The sequence below is a fragment of the Ahaetulla prasina genome, chromosome 8 (genome assembly GCF_028640845.1).
Source record: "Ahaetulla prasina isolate Xishuangbanna chromosome 8, ASM2864084v1, whole genome shotgun sequence".
NCBI lineage: Eukaryota > Metazoa > Chordata > Lepidosauria > Squamata > Colubridae > Ahaetulla > Ahaetulla prasina.
In genome coordinates, this window is record NC_080546.1 from 94,254,657 (window position 1) to 94,269,143 (window position 14,487).

Here is a 14,487-nt window from a genome sequence, read left to right on the forward strand (position 1 = left end):
AACCCCCCACCCCTGTAGGCCCAAAGGCCTCCGTTGTTCGCCCCACTCATTGGCTAGCTTTCCCCCCACCCCACCCCACCCAGAATGGCCTGGGCTCCCCCCTCCCCCTTTTCCTTCCCTTGCAAGTGCTGACAGGTGCACCCAGCTGGATGGGTCATTGTGGGAAGGTGGGCTGTCACCCCACCCCCGACTCCCTCTGGCATCATCCTGCATCTGCTTCGACCCAGAGTGGACACTGCCAGGAGATGGAGGGAAATAAAGCCAGCCTTGGGGAGTTCCATGTTGTTTATTTCTGATGCAGCCCAGAAGCACTATAAGAGAAACTGTCCCCAATGTATGAAAAGTATTTCTCACCCCCCCACCCCCCAGAATCCTCATCCTAGCAATCCCTGAAGGTGCAACATGGCCTCTGCACGGGCCAATTGGGACTGGGAGGCGTTTCAATGGGAACCAAGCTCTGGGAAGGTGCATCTCGGAGGAGGCTCCCAGCCCAACTGCTACAGGAGTGCAGGTTGGCAGGGTGGGGTCCCTTGTGCCAGGGCGGGGGGAGGGGGGGCAAAAGGAGAGAGCTTTCAGCTCCAGCCCCCTCCTTCCATCCTCAGTTTCTGACCTCTTCCTGGCTGAATAACCTGCCAAACTTTGCCTGCGCTTGATGAAACAAGACAGCTGTAGAAATACTGACACCTGAAGAAATGTATCTTCTTGGTGAGCATTTGCTCATCTTTTTTAAAGATATCTAAAAAATATTTTAAAAATACTCATAGCTTGCACGCTAGAGGTATAAGCCGCTTAAAATAACCCAGGTAAAAGAAACGCAAAAGCCTAGTGGAAAAAGTGCAGGTTGTAAGCCAAGCTAGCCTCCCCTTTCTTGCTTGACTAGAGACGTCCCCAAATCTTTGGCCGCCCGGAAGAGCCGCGTTAGAGGACCGAAACAGAAACGTCCACCTCATTGTCAACCGTGGTGGTCTGCCTTTTGTCCTGGGAACAGACTGGCGAGGAGGGCTCAGCAAAGGCCCCCTCAAACATCTCCTGCACCGTCTGGCAGACCCTTCTCCTGAAAGGTTGTCCCACGAAGACGTAGAGAAGAGGATTGATGCAGCTGTTGGCATAAGCCAGGGCAACGGACACACTGTCCCACCACAGCAGGGCCTGGTGAAGTGAGGTTTGGGGGGCAGCCAGGAGGAAGAGCACCCCGGTGACGTGGTAGGGAGCCCAGCAGATGAAGAAAGTGGCCACCACCAGCAGGATCAGCTGCAGGGCCCTCCGGCGAGGCCCCACAAAGAGCTTTCTGAGCATCTTCCGGGCAATCAGCGCGTAGCAAGCGGCCATGACCGCAAAAGGCAGCAGGAAGCCAAACACAGCTCTGGTGACGGTGGTGGACACAAAGATGCTGGGCGGTTGGGCTTCAGGGAAATAATCGTCCGGTTGTTCCTTGAATTGGGAAATGCTGGCTGTGGGTAAACTCGGAGGGACCCCGGGAAACTCGTGCAGCATGGAAGGAGCAACAGTAACCGGCCGGCTCATTAAATCTGCCTCTGTCTTGACTCTAGAATGGTGCGATACAACCAAAGGTGTCACGGTGATTCTTTCGGTTGTGTTTATAGTGGGATAGGAAGGGTGTGGATCCAGGTTCCCACCTGGGAAGCCACGGTCGTAGGTGCTTTCGGTGGCCGAAAGGGTGGTGTCTTCTACATCCCACAGATCATCCAACCACTGGTAATCATCGTGTCTCCCTGTTTTCCAGTTGTTCATGCACCTGGTATTACCAAATTCATCTTCCAGGGTCTCCCGATAGAAGAAGGAAGGGCAGCACAAAAGGAAGGCGAGGATCCAGATAACACCGCAGACTGCGGAGGCAAGCCTGACTGTCCGGTGATTCTGACACCAGACAGGTTTGGTCACCAGGAGGCACCGGTCAATGCTGATGGCGGTGAGGAGGAAGACGCTGGCAAACATGTTGAAAATAACGGCCGAGGGGAGAACCTTGCAGAGAAGCCAGCCAAAGGGCCAGCGCTCGTGGAGGGCCAGCTGAGCGATGGAGAATGGCAAGGAGAGGCAGCAGACGAAGTCGGCGATCGCCAGGTGCAGAAACCAAACCGTGTTCACCGTTCGCTTCATCTTCAGGGCAATCACCCAGATGACCAGGCCGTTTCCGGGGAAGCCCAAGAGGAAGGTGATGGAGAAAATGGCCAGAGAGCTGACCGAAGTGGAAGGCAGCGGGAAAGGCTCACTGTTTTCATCTAAGCTGCCATTTGCTAGCAGTGGAGCCATCTCTTGTCACAAAGGGAAGCCTGAAAAAAGTTTTGAAACGTTATCTTGGACTGCAGGTGGATGTGGGGTTTTGCAGACGCTGCCTTCCTCCCATCTCAGAGAGGCTACATTTTCAGGCCAGCGTTGTGGGGGAAATGGTTGTGGGGAAGCTCCCCACAAGGCTGCCACTGTTCTTTAGTAACCGGAAGATGCTGGCCAGCCAAGGGGATTTTTGCTTTGCTTTCCAGCCACAAGATTCATGGCGTTAGCTGGCTGGCTCCATTTGTAAGTAACACAGAGATTAGGACAATATAAGAAACCTGTAAGGGAGATTGTTTTAATGATCAAGAAAGAATGCATTGGCCCTGATTAGAGATAGAAAACTTATTTTTAACTGCAAAAAAACAATAGCCTTGACTTTGAGACCCATTTCAGGATGGTAGAGGAAAGTCTAGAACTGCAGAAGCTTCCTAACGTTTCTATCTGTAAAAGCCCACCGCGGTTGGCCACCCACCAGGCTCTCCGCACCTGAGCGCACCCAAACTTTTTGCAGCCCAAGGCCACAGGATGAGACCGGGGAATGCGCATCGCCTCGCGGGATCTGGCCATGGAACACGGGGTAGAGGGAGCCCCAGGGGGTCCCCGGGGGAGGCCAGCAAAAGGCACTTTCTTCTGGCTCTCCACAGGGGGCTCCTGCCGCTGGTTAGCAGCATCCCGGGGAGCAGCAGGGAGCTGAGGAGGTGGGGGGATCTCCAGCCCGCGACCCTCCGATTTCGCTTTGCCAAGGAGCGGCTTTCTTCGCCCGGTTTGTCTGGCAGACTGCGGGCAACTGGTCGGTCCAAACCGAGTGGCCGCTTGAGAGTCAAGGCAGAGCTGATGGGGGGAGGGGGGAGGCTGCAGCTGGTCTGGGGAAAGCCCAGGACTCTTGCCTGCCGCCTGGGGAGGGTCGAAGCCCCCGCCCGCCAGCAGCCCCCCTGCCTACCTGGGCGAGGCTCCCGCCGGGCTCGCTCGCTGTCCTCCGCGGAGGCGAGACGGAGAAAGGGGGAAAGTGCCCCATCAGCGCTTTTGGGGCAGGGGCCGGTCGGCCAGTTCCGCTTTCCCAGGGCGGGGGAGGCTGAGCAGGCACAGGCGAGGAAGGGGGAGGGGCCGAGCCAGGGGGACTCCCTGCCACTTGGCGGTGGGGGGGGCTGCTGAAGCGCATCGCGGCGGGAAAGAGCGAGCGGGCGAGCGCAGGGCTGCGGTCGGTGGAGAGGAGCCGCGTGGGCGGCACCAACCCCCGCCCAACCCTGCGGAAGGGCAGGCTATTCGGCCACGCCCCTGGACCGGCCCAGGGGAGGAGCCGACAGAGGCTCCGCCCCCGAAGAGGCAGACCGGCCCCTCTGCCCCGCACGGCTCTACGGCCCGGCGTCGCCCGCGCGTGAGCGTCCCCGCGGGCGGCCATAGAGGCCGGGAGGCAGGAGCGGCGCGGGGCGGCGGCGGGGGGCGGCGCCTGCGCGCCAGGACGCTGGGCGGAAGCGGCGGGCGAAAGGCGGCTGCGGGTCTTCCCTTCCGGCTCGCGGTCAGCTGGCGGGGGCGATGGCGGCGGCCGAGGCGGAGTACGAGTCGGTGCTCTGCGTGAAGCCCGAGGTCAGCGTCTACCGCATCCCGCCGCGGGCCTCCAACCGCGGCTACCGGTAGGAGGCCGAGCCCCGCGGCGCCTCGTCCCCCGCCCAGCCCCGACCCCGCCGGGCCTCTTGGGGGGAGGCGGAGGGGGGGCCCTGGGGGCGGCCGGGCCTCTCGGGGGCCGCAGCTCCTTCCCGCGGGCGGGGCGGGGACCTCCGCCTCTGCCTGGCGCCGCCGGGGGAAGGGAGGCGATGGCGGGGCCGCCGCCCCCGGGGGACCCTCACGGGGACCGGCAGGCGGGGCCAGGCCGCCCGAAGCCTTCCCGGCTGCTCCGGCTGCCCGTACAGGCGGCCCCTCGACTTACGACCGCAATTCAGCTCAAAGTTTATATTGTTAAGTGAGTTTTGCCCCATATTTGCCCCTTGGCTTTGCTTGTCAGAAGGTCGCAAAAGGGGAATCGTGGGACGCTGCGACCGTCATAACTGTGAGGCGGTTGCCCGGTGTCCAAATTAGGGGGACGCTGCGGCAGTCGTAAGTGTGGAGTAACGGTCGTAAGCCGCTGTTTTCAATGGCGTCGTAACTGTGAACAGTCACTAAATGGACTCTTGTAAGTGGAGGACTTGCCTCGCAGGGCCTCTGACTGGAAGCTGGATCAGCCCGACTGGACGGGCCGCCTGCGGGTCACCTCCAAGGGGAAGGTCGCCTACGTGAAGCTGGAGGACAAAGTCTCAGGTGAGGGTCTGGCCGGGAAGAGCCCCAGGGGCCCCGATGCAGCTGATGGGCTCTTGTAAAGTCCCTGGTCGGTCGGTCGGTCGGTGGCTGCTCCTTCCCTCATTCGGGGGTGGGGGGGGAGTGATAGGGACCTGCCTCTTCTAGTTGCCTTCTGCTGGCTGATACTTCCAAGCAGAGTTTCCGTTTGGCTGCAGGTAACCATGAAACACTTGGGTTGTTTCTCCCTTCTCCTTATGGGAAGTGATGCTGGAGCAATTCTAAGCCGTCTGTAATAATCTCTGAGTAATGAGGTATTGATCGGGTGGTTTGGGATAACCCGTCATTTTATGGCGAGCCTTGTTTCCAGCGTGTTTTGGGCAATATGGAACTTTTTCTGGCCTGATTCTTGGATTCCTCCAAATCAGGATTTGTGCAGATGGACTTGGATTCCTAACCCCACTCACGGCATGGTTTCGCTTGAAGGTTTGGTGTTTTTAATGCCTGAGCCCAGGCCGATTCTTAGTTTGTGTTCCAACCCAGCTTTTTGCCAAAATGGGCTCCCCCCACCCTTCCCGTCTCATTCTTAGTCATCTGTCGTGTCCCACTCCTCCGCTGACGGCCGGGTCAGGGAAATCTGAATCAGGCTTGCCTCTGCAGCTCTGCCCAAAGTCCTAGCAAAGTCCTCAGAGCAGGCAGGAGACCAGTAAGTGACTTCAGCAAGATAAGTTCGACTTTGCCTGACTCAGAGACTGCCAGAAAGCAGATCCTTTATATAGGCCATGGGGTGTGGCTCCATGACTCAGCACTCATTAAGACCTGCCCCTCCCTTCCTTCTGTTGCCTCCGCCTATCCAATCTTCTGATGGAGGGTCACTCCAATCAGCTGTTGTTGGAAGTAAACTTTCCTCAGGCTCACATGCTGTGGAGGAGGGGGAGGGGTCTAGCTGCTCCGTTTGCCTGGGCATGGAGCCAGGGCTGGGGCTGGGGGATGCTCCCTCCTCTGCAGCCTGCTTGGGCATGGAGCCAGGGCTGGGACCGGGAGGTGCCCCCTCCTCTGCAGCTTGTCTGGGCATGGAGCCAGAACTGGGGCCGGGAGGCATACATTCCTCCGTGTTCGGGAGCAGATAAGCAGACCCCGGCTGCGGTGAGAGCGGACAAGACACAACAGTCATCCATCCGCCTGCTCCTCATTCAAAATGGAGGGAAAGAATTGACTTTCAAATCACAACAAATGCTCAAACGTCTTTCCAGGAAATGGAACATTGAAACTTACGAAACATAAAGCTTCTCTAATTGCAGCTTTGAAAAAAGGCATCTTGGTTATCAATTTTTATTGGATTAATTTGATTTTTTGTTAGATTATTTTATAAATTATATAATTTGATATTTTGCTATGGTGGCACAGCAGTTAGAATGCAGTATTGCGGGCAAGCTCTGCCCACTGCCAGCAGGTTGATCTTGACCGGCTCAAGGTTGACTCAGCCTTCCGTCCTTCGGTAAAAGAGGACCCAAATTGTTGGGGGCGAATAATACTGGTATTTGTGAATTTCTTAGAGAAGGCTGTAAAGTACTGCGCAGCAGCATATAAGTCTAAGTGCTATTGCTATTTATTAATCCAATCTAGTTGCACAGAGGTTGCCCTGGTGAAGGACCTCGTTCCAGAGGTCAGCCAAGGTTGACGCATTGGGGGGGGGGCCCTCTGGCAGAACGGCTGCCGGGGAGAGCTGCTCACTCACAAAAGGCAGCCTACTAATCTCCAGCCAGCTGGCCAGGAGATGGATAGGTCCGAAGCCCATGTTGCCTTCCCTCTCAGGATTGCCTCCTTGGCAGCTCTCCCTGTCAGCCCTTCTGCCGGAGCCCCCCCTCCCCCAGGGTCTGGTTTCCACTTCCCTTGCTGGGCCTTGAAGGCTGCTCTCCTCTTCTTGTTTCCTCCTAGGGGAGCTTTTCGCACAGGCTCCGATCGATCTGTACCCTGGCATCGCAGTGGAGACTGTAAATGACTCGAGCCGGTATTTTGTCATCCGGATTCAGGATGGAAACGGTAAGAAGAAGAAGAATGCATGGTTTCCTCTTGGCTGATGTGATCGATGGCGGCCCCACTGAGCATGCCTCCAGCCACCCTAAGGCATCTGGCCCCCAGGGACCATCTTTCAGCCATCAGGGAGCCAAGAACTGCCCCTCAGAGCATGCCTTGCCTTGGGCAGAGCCAAATGCCCGGTGAGGAAAATGCTGAACTAAATGTGAGAGAAGTGGAACATGAGATCACGTGTGAAAGTCTCTCTCCGGCTGGTTTTCAGCTGAGGACCTGAACAGCCTCAGATGGACTGAAGGCACCTAAAGGAGTGATGGATAAGGGAGCTAAGGAAGTCCTTGGGGCTGTTGTACAGGTGTGACATGAAAGCTGTTACCAAGTTAGTTCTGACCGCCAGGCCTCCTGAACCGAAGAGAAGAGTTTTCTCCGGAGTAGGGACTGATACGGAGGCTGGCGTTCCTTTGAGAGGATAAGAAGGCCTATAAGGCAGCAGAGGCGGTCCCTTCTCCCAATGGGAAGCCAGAGACCCTCCCTGAAGGCCAGGCCTACAAGGCTGTGCTAACTGCTGCTGGCTTTCTTGACCAGGGCGCAGCGCCTTCATTGGCATCGGCTTTGGCGACAGAGGAGACGCCTTTGACTTCAACGTGGCCCTGCAGGACCATTTCAAGTGAGTCTGCCTTGCTGGGCGAGGAGGGGAATCGGCCGGAGGAGGGTCAGCCTCGGGAGGGAACCTTTCTTCCCAGCTCTGCAGAAATGGAGCTGCTTCGGTTTGAAATGGGGGTTCGGTTTGCTCAGCTCCGTTCAGATGGGGTTGTTTCATCCCCTAGTCCAGGAGCACGAGGAGCTTTTTTAAAGCCTAAGACAAAACAGGGTCTGTGGTTGCACTAAACAAGGTTGCAGTATCGCATAGTGAGCCTCCCACCCGCCGTCCAGGGTCCCCATGGCCAAAGGGGTTTGGAGCCATTTCTTTGGGCAAACTCACTGGCCAGAGGATACAAGGTGTGGGTTGTCCGTGACCTTCAGCCATTCAGCGAACAATCATTCAGACTTAGAACAGGGCTGAACCGATGGTGGTTAGGACTAAGACTCAGCGTTGCAGCTTCCTCACGATCGCGTGATCACGATCTGGGGGCTTAGCACCTCGTGAGCAGCTTCAGCCCCCATCACGTGATCGCCATTTGCAACAGTTCCTGCCAGCTTCCCCAGAAAGTTAGTGGGGAAGTTGGCAGAGAAGGGCGCAATTACCCCACATGTGCACCCTTCCCCCCCCCCAGCACCTTTGCACTTGCTCAGCGCTGACTGCTTGCGCCCCCCCCGTTCTCCTCCCCCCCCTCGCTAGCTTTCCTTTTGACTTCTATTGTGGGAAGCCAGCAGACCGTTGCCCCCCCCCCCAATGACTCCAGGGTCCAGTTAACACCCACAATCGGCATTGCCATCGTTAAGTGATGCGGTCACGCTTTGTGACTGCATCGCTTAGTGACAGGCATTCCAGTTGTAAGCCGAGGACGGCCTAGTCTGGTTCCTCTTTTGTCCCTGCAGCTAACCTTCTTGCACACAGGTGGGTGAAGCAAGAGACGGAAATCTCCAGGGAGTCCCAGGAGTTGGACAGCCGGCCCAAGCTTGACCTGGGCTTCAAGGAAGGGCAGACCATTAAGCTGAACATCGGGGTGAGGCTCCCCTGCGCCTCTTTCCTGGCTTGCTTGGGTTTCAAGGGGGAGGGATTCCCTGTGGTTCCAAGAGACCCTCTTAACGGCCCCTTTCTCCCTTTGCAGAATATGCCCAGCAAGAAAAGTGGGTCAGCAAAGCCCCGCCCTGCTGGCTCAGGTGGACTCAGCCTCCTCCCCCCACCTCCGGGGGGCAAAGTGGCCCCCGCTCCTCCTCCTCCTCCTCCTCCGCCTCCGCCGGTTCCCCCTCTTTCTTCGACAGCCATTTCCAACCACGTAACTCCACCCCCCATGCCGAAGTCCAGCAGTGCTGGCAACACAGGTAGAGGGTGATTCTGGGGGTGTCCCCACCCGGCAGGCGCTCAGAAGGGGTGGGGGGGGCGGGGGCGGCAGAGGCCCTGATGGCCATGGAGTCAGGATGGGGAGTCCCCGTTCTCCCTCCCTTGCCGTGTCTCCTTCAGCCTGGTTGGCAAGCCGGTCCGAGGAAAGGGCTGGCCTTTCGGATTGGCTGGGGATTCCCTTCTTTCCCCCTCCCCCCCCCCGCTTCCCCCCCCTTTGGCTTCCCTTTTGTGGGTCTTACGGTCCAAGTAGGTCCAAGTACTCCTTGACTTAACAGCAGTTCATTTGCTGACCGTTCAAACAACAGCACTGAAAAAAGTGACTTAATGGCCACTTTTCAATTACGACCTTCGCAGTATAGCCATGATCACATGATCAAAATCCCGATGCTTGGCAGCTGGTTCATACTTATGGCCGTTGTTGTGTCCTGGGAGTCTCATGATCCCCTTTTGCGACCTTCTGACCCGCAAAGTCAATGGGGAAGCCAAGAGGGGCTTTACACCCAGGTTATTCACTTAACAACTGTGGCAAGAATGGCCGTAACATCGGGTAAAACTCACTTAACAAATGTCTCATTTAACAACATAAACTTTGGGCTCACTTGTGGTCATAAGTCGAGGACTACCTGTGCACACTGATTTGGGCGGTTCTGGAGCTCCAGGCAAGGTGGGGGTGGGGGGGGCGCAGCCCAGGAGGTTCCTCCTCTGCCTCTCTTGGCAAGAGCTGAAGCTGAAGCTGAAGCTGAAGCAGAACAATCGGCCGGGTGTAATCCTCTTCCTGGTACTTTGAGGGCTGAGAAAATTGGGGGTGGATCCTGATTGGTGTCCCGAGAGAAAGTCGGAGGAGACCCTCTCTCAGTATTTATAATCAAGAACCCCCTCCTTTGACACCCCCCCCCCAGATATCCTCCTAGACTTCGATTTGCCACCCTCCGCCTCCAAGGACCCAGCGGGGCCTGCTGTCGTCCCAGGCAGTGCAGATCTCTGGGGAGACTTCAACACGGCACCCAGGTAAGAGGGAGGCTCCGGGGTGGAGACTAGATACGCAGCCCTGGGGAAGCCGGTTTCCCCTTTTGTGATTTCACCAAGCGGGTGGGGGGATGTTTGCTTCAAGACGGGAGGGGTTTCTCTGGGGAGGGAACCCACTTGCCTTTCTCCTAATCCTTTCCCTCCCTGTGTCTCCCCATAGTGCAGTTCCCAGCCAGCCTGCTCAGCCGTCTAACTGGGTTCAGTTCTGAAGAAGCAGAGTGGAGGAAACGGAAGCGGACCAGTGACCGAGACAGATGGACCCAGCCGGGATGGAAGTTTCCCGACGTCCTTGGCTCTTCAGTCGAATCCTAATTTCCAGACAATCCTCCTGTTTTTGTTGATGTTCCCATCCCAATGCCGCCCATTGCATTTTATCCCTTGCAGCAGAATTGCTTCAGGATTTGCCCTTCCGGGAGCTTTGGAAGAGCGAGGAAGGGTGGCTGAAACCTGGGTTCCTGCTTCTGGTCAGTCCCCGAGGTCTGGGAGGCTGACCAGACGCTGCCTTTCTTTCGTTTGGGATTTCCAGCCAGGCTCCGTTTCCCCACTTCTGGGCCTCAGTGCGCCTGGTACAGGCAGAGGGCCAGAGCTGCTCCTGTTGATCTCTGCTCTGGGGGGGGGGGCAGTCGAAGCACCTCTGTGGCAGTCCTGATCCGGCTTTTCCTCCGTCTCCTTCCCTCCAGATCGGTAGTCGGGGCCTCCGTATCCAGTTTTGTGTTTGGTGAGCCCTTGCAATTCCCCCAGCTTTTTTCTCCCCGCTCGGTTCTAATGAGAAGATCGCTTCAAAATTGGATGTAGTTGCAACACCCAAGAGACCCTCCTGGTCCCATCTTTTACAGATGATGGGCACGCATCTTCTTCCGGGCTCCCTTCTGAGCCCGGTTGGTTGTGCCCTCGAGAGAGGCTTTGTGGCACACGCACGGTAGAGGACCACTCTGCGGCCCACTCCTTCATCAGAGGAGTAGGGTGGTGTGTGAGCTCTGCCCCCACCAGGGGAGGGTCGGGCTTCTGGATGCAACTTTCTGGCCAGTATGTTTTGTCGCTTGATAGCCTGTCCCCTGGCAGAGCTACTGAATCATGAAGTCGTTTCTGGCAGTCTCTTCCTCTGCGCCTGCCTGGTCTGTGTCTTTTTGGGATTTGCGCACGTCTTCCCTTCGCTCCTCTTGCCGTTGGCGAGCTCGAATGGCTCTGAAACACCCGCTTCGCTTGGCCCTCGAATTGGGAGGCCGTTTTCTTGTTGCGCTCTAGAGCCGTTTCTCCCGGTAGGCTCGTGACCTCCGTGGGCGGTAATAATTACGCTGTAGTCTTGGCTCTCACCTGTTGCATGTCCTGGGTGACCCCGTGGTTTGGTGCTTCCCCTGTGGGTAGTTTTTAAGTGAGCCAGGCACTTCCAGGTGGCCTCTCCATGTTTTGTCTCTTCTCCGCTCCCGGCCATATCTTGATCTCCTTTGCAGAAGAGCAGAGGGGAACTGCTCCGTTAGTATCATGCGGAAGACCGCAAGGAATGAAATGCACTTTTTAAAAATAAAAATAATGGGTGCCTACTTAGCAAGGCTCTCCGTAAGCAGCCCCCGGTCCACTTCCTCCTGAAGTTTTCTCTGTCCCTCGCAGGTGGCAGCCAAGGGTTACGTTGGGCTGCAGCTCCTGGAAGGGACCGATTCCCCTGGAAAATGGGAGTCGTAGCCCAGCTGGAAGGCACCTGGTTGGGCTTAGCCGGTTCCACCCCTTCCTTTCACCCTTCAACGCCCTGCCTGGAGGTTCTGGACCCGGCTGACTCCTCCCCTTCCGTGGCGGGTCCCCCAGCCATTTATTTCCACAGCCTCACAGCCCCCCCTCAGACAATTACCTGGCTTCCTAAATTGACTAATCAGGAGGCTGTCCCTCTGTGTGCGTGTTTTCTTACAGCTGGTATTACCTAAATAATATATTATGTAGTGTCACAAACAGAAGTAATATTCATCTGTATGTATATAAAGTATAAGATGTACTGGTTCAATAAATAGCAAATAAAAGAATTAAACCTGGGAAAAGCTGTGCATTAAAAGAAGCAACAGGGCAGCTCCCGTCTTTAATGCTCACCCCCCCCACCCACCCACCCGCTTCTCAGGGCTGGCCAGAATCTGCCTCCTTCCCAGGGTTGAGCCAGGCCCGGTTAGTCAGTAGGTTGGTCGGCTGAGGAGGATGGAAGAGAGCCGTGGGAACGGGTGGCTAGTGAGCCTTTAGCCTCCCCGGCAGTGCTGGAAGCTGCCCCCCCAGTCCAGTCGGAAGGGCAGAGGGGGCTCCCTGGCATCTGCAGGGAGACCACCAGAGGTGCCACAAATGGAGCCTCTTAGCATGCGCAAAGTCTGTGCGGGTACAAAGGGGCGGAGCTTTGATTGCAGCGCTCTGGCTGTTGTGTTGCTTATTTTGACCTCCCCTGAACCTCCAGCCTTCATACTTTTTTTAGTATGAAGGCGGGCACACAAATTAAACAGCCATGCAGGAAGGATAAAGGATTCGGTTCAAAGAGAGAAGATGGGCTGAAACAGGAACTGAACCCCGGGCAACTCTTCATAGGAAGGAAGAGGGAGGGAGGGACGGGCGAGGTGAACTGGAGTGCCGCAGCCGCCAACACCAAGAGACTTCTGCAAACATTTTCTGCGGTTTTGTGGCCCTTGCAAGTGGGGCGGTGGGGGTGGGGCAAGGTCCTCCCCAGGGTAGAGAGGATGCGGCTGTGCTCTATGGAGTCACAAGGAACAGAGTCATGGGTTTGGTGACTCACCACTACCCAGAAATTGCCACAGAGGTTGCTGTCCAGACCCCTCGGCCCGTGACCTCTGTCCATTGCCAGGCTCTGGGGCTGACGGGGACTTCCAGGCCCTCCTGGCAGGAACGGCTTCTTTTCAACCCATTTCACAACCGGTTTTGGAACATGAAGCCAGTCCTGGTTGCCCTGCGAGATGAGCTGCATTGGGAAAAGGAAGGAAAACGCGAAGCAAGTGACTTGGCTTAGGGTCAGCTATGGACAAGACGGTAACTAGCTAGCTTTGCATAATGGCAGCAAAATCGCTTCTCTTTTCCAGCCTGAAAATTGAGGAGTTAATGTGCTTGAAAGAAGAGGGAGCTTCTCTTTTACCCAGAGGCTTGATCGCTTTTTGTAGTGATCAAAGGTCACCCTGGGCGATTGTGCTGTGGACTGGCTCGGCTTCTTTTAGAATAGAATAGAATAGAATAGAATAGAATAGAATAGAATAGAATAGAATAGAATAGAATAGAATTTTTTATTGGCCAAGTGTGATTGGGCACACAAAGAATTTGTCTTGGTGCATATGCTCTCAGTGTACATGAAAGAAAAGATACGTTCAAGGTACAACATTTACAACACAATTGATGGTCAATATATCAATATAAATCATAAGGATTGCCTGCAACAAAGTTACAGTCATACAGTCATAAGTGGAAAGAGATTGGTGATGGGAATGATGAGAAGATTAATAGTTAATTTTTAATTTAATTTAATTTTATTTAATTTAATATTAATTTTAAAAATTAATAATTAATTTTGAGCCCTTCCTTCCTTCCACCCAGGTGCCCTTGTCTAGTCCTGCCACCCCAGCAAGTGGGACCTGGAGCTCTTGAGGTTGGCTGGCTGGCTGGCTGCTGCTGCTCCCTCAAGAGGCGGGAGGGGGCTGGGAAGGAAGCCGGCCCTTCCTCCCTCACCTACCCAGTCTCTGGCTCTCCTCTTGGGGAAGGAGGCCCGTCCTGCTCCCAGCCTGCCAGGCTCCTTCCAAAGGCACGGCTGGCAGGTGAGGTGGTGGGGAAGAAGGAGGGAAACTTGCCCAAATCACATCGTTGGTCCCAGGCAGAACCTCAGTGGGGATCCCCACAGCTGTTTTGATACTGCTCGGTGCCAATCATGATACGGCTGGCTCAGCCTACAGCCCCTGAGGGGAGGGGGGAACCTTTTTTCTTGGGGGGACCCTGGACTTGGGGACCTAGGTGGGGGGGGACACTTCTTACTTCCATACTTTGTGATGTGGCCTCTCCATGCGGAAAGCCCACCGTGGGCCCTGAAGCGGTGAAATGCCCCCCTCCCCCCAACTTGGCGATTTGGGTAGATGGCTCGGCAGGCCCTTATGAATGAAACCTGACAAGGGCGCAGAGCGCATTTGATCTTGTGGAAAGTCCGCTGCTGTTTTGCTTGAAGCTTTCAAAAGCAGGAGGAAAACAAATTGTTCCCGGAGCTGTTTGCCTAAACAGCTGCATTTTGGAAAGGGGTACCTGGCGCCCCCTGGTGGACTGACCGTTCAGCAGCAGGCCTTGGCAACTGCAGGAAAGAGAGAGGTGGGAGATTGACCTGAGGTCTGATGCTCGGAAAACCAGGGAAGGCTTGGTGGGCGCGTCTGCTGCAGGGAAAAGGCATAGAAATGCTGTTGCTGGAGGATGGCAAGAGTTGTTATTCCCCGGCTCAGTCAGCCTCTTCTTCCTTTCCCAGGAAGACGCTTGAAGGTTTGCGGAGGACTTGAGGGGTGGCATCTGATGAGACCCATCTTTTCAAGTGCCTCTTTGTACGCTGGCAAAAAAGGGAATACAGTCCTTGGTCGTATAAACAGAGGCATGGGATCAAGATCACATGAAGGATTAGTACCGCTTTATAAAGCCTTAGTAAGGCCACACCTGGAGAACCACATCCAGTTTTGGTCACCACGTTACAAAAAAGATGTCGAGACGCTTGAAAAAGTGCAGAGAAGAGCAACTAAGACGATTAAAGGACTGGAGACTAAAACATGAACGGTTGCGGGATTTGGGTTTGGCCAATCTAGGGGGGGGGAAAGGACTGATAGCAGCATTCCAGTATTTGACCGGTTGCCACAAAGAGGAGGGGG

The 14,487-nt window shown here is 55.8% G+C and overlaps 2 protein-coding genes across 4 annotated transcripts; one reads left to right on the forward strand and one right to left on the reverse strand.

Annotated features, from left to right (window-relative positions):
• Nucleotides 1-272: 272 nt before the first annotated feature.
• C3AR1 (complement C3a receptor 1) lies at nucleotides 273-3,616 on the reverse strand. Of its 2 annotated transcripts, none has more exons than XM_058192373.1 (2): nucleotides 3,233-3,616; nucleotides 273-2,570 (listed from the first exon to the last, which is right to left on the reverse strand). In XM_058192373.1, the coding sequence occupies exon 2, from the start codon at nucleotides 2,269-2,271 to the stop codon at nucleotides 919-921; it is 1,353 nt and encodes a 450-aa protein (XP_058048356.1). In that variant the 5' UTR covers nucleotides 2,272-2,570; nucleotides 3,233-3,616; the 3' UTR covers nucleotides 273-918. The 2 variants fall into 2 exon arrangements, with proteins under 2 accessions (XP_058048356.1, XP_058048355.1); XM_058192372.1 differs by having other exon boundaries at nucleotides 273-2,291; nucleotides 3,233-3,610.
• A 119-nt stretch (nucleotides 3,617-3,735) lies between these two features.
• Nucleotides 3,736-11,652, forward strand: NECAP1 (NECAP endocytosis associated 1). 2 transcript variants are annotated; one of them, XM_058192375.1, is made up of 8 exons: nucleotides 3,736-3,923; nucleotides 4,484-4,584; nucleotides 6,499-6,603; nucleotides 7,180-7,261; nucleotides 8,153-8,261; nucleotides 8,367-8,580; nucleotides 9,499-9,607; nucleotides 9,786-11,652. In XM_058192375.1, exons 1-8 carry the CDS (start codon nucleotides 3,826-3,828, stop codon nucleotides 9,832-9,834), a joined length of 867 nt encoding a protein of 288 aa, XP_058048358.1. In that variant the 5' UTR covers nucleotides 3,736-3,825; the 3' UTR covers nucleotides 9,835-11,652. The 2 variants fall into 2 exon arrangements, with proteins under 2 accessions (XP_058048358.1, XP_058048357.1); XM_058192374.1 differs by lacking the exon at nucleotides 3,736-3,923 and adding an exon at nucleotides 3,938-4,249.
• Nucleotides 11,653-14,487: the final 2,835 nt, after the last annotated feature.

Bases quoted from the DNA above. Each gene is read 5' to 3' on its own strand.
- C3AR1 (XM_058192373.1), bottom strand. From the start codon at position 2,271: ATGGCTCCACTGCTAGCAAATGGCAGCTTAGATGAAAACAGTGAGCCT.
- NECAP1 (XM_058192374.1), top strand. From the start codon at position 4,104: ATGGCGGGGCCGCCGCCCCCGGGGGACCCTCACGGGGACCGGCAGGCG. The intron at 6,604-7,179 runs GTAAGAAGAAGA...TTTCTTGACCAG, and splicing joins CCGGATTCAGGATGGAAACG to GGCGCAGCGCCTTCATTGGC. The intron at 7,262-8,152 runs GTGAGTCTGCCT...TCTTGCACACAG, and splicing joins GCCCTGCAGGACCATTTCAA to GTGGGTGAAGCAAGAGACGG.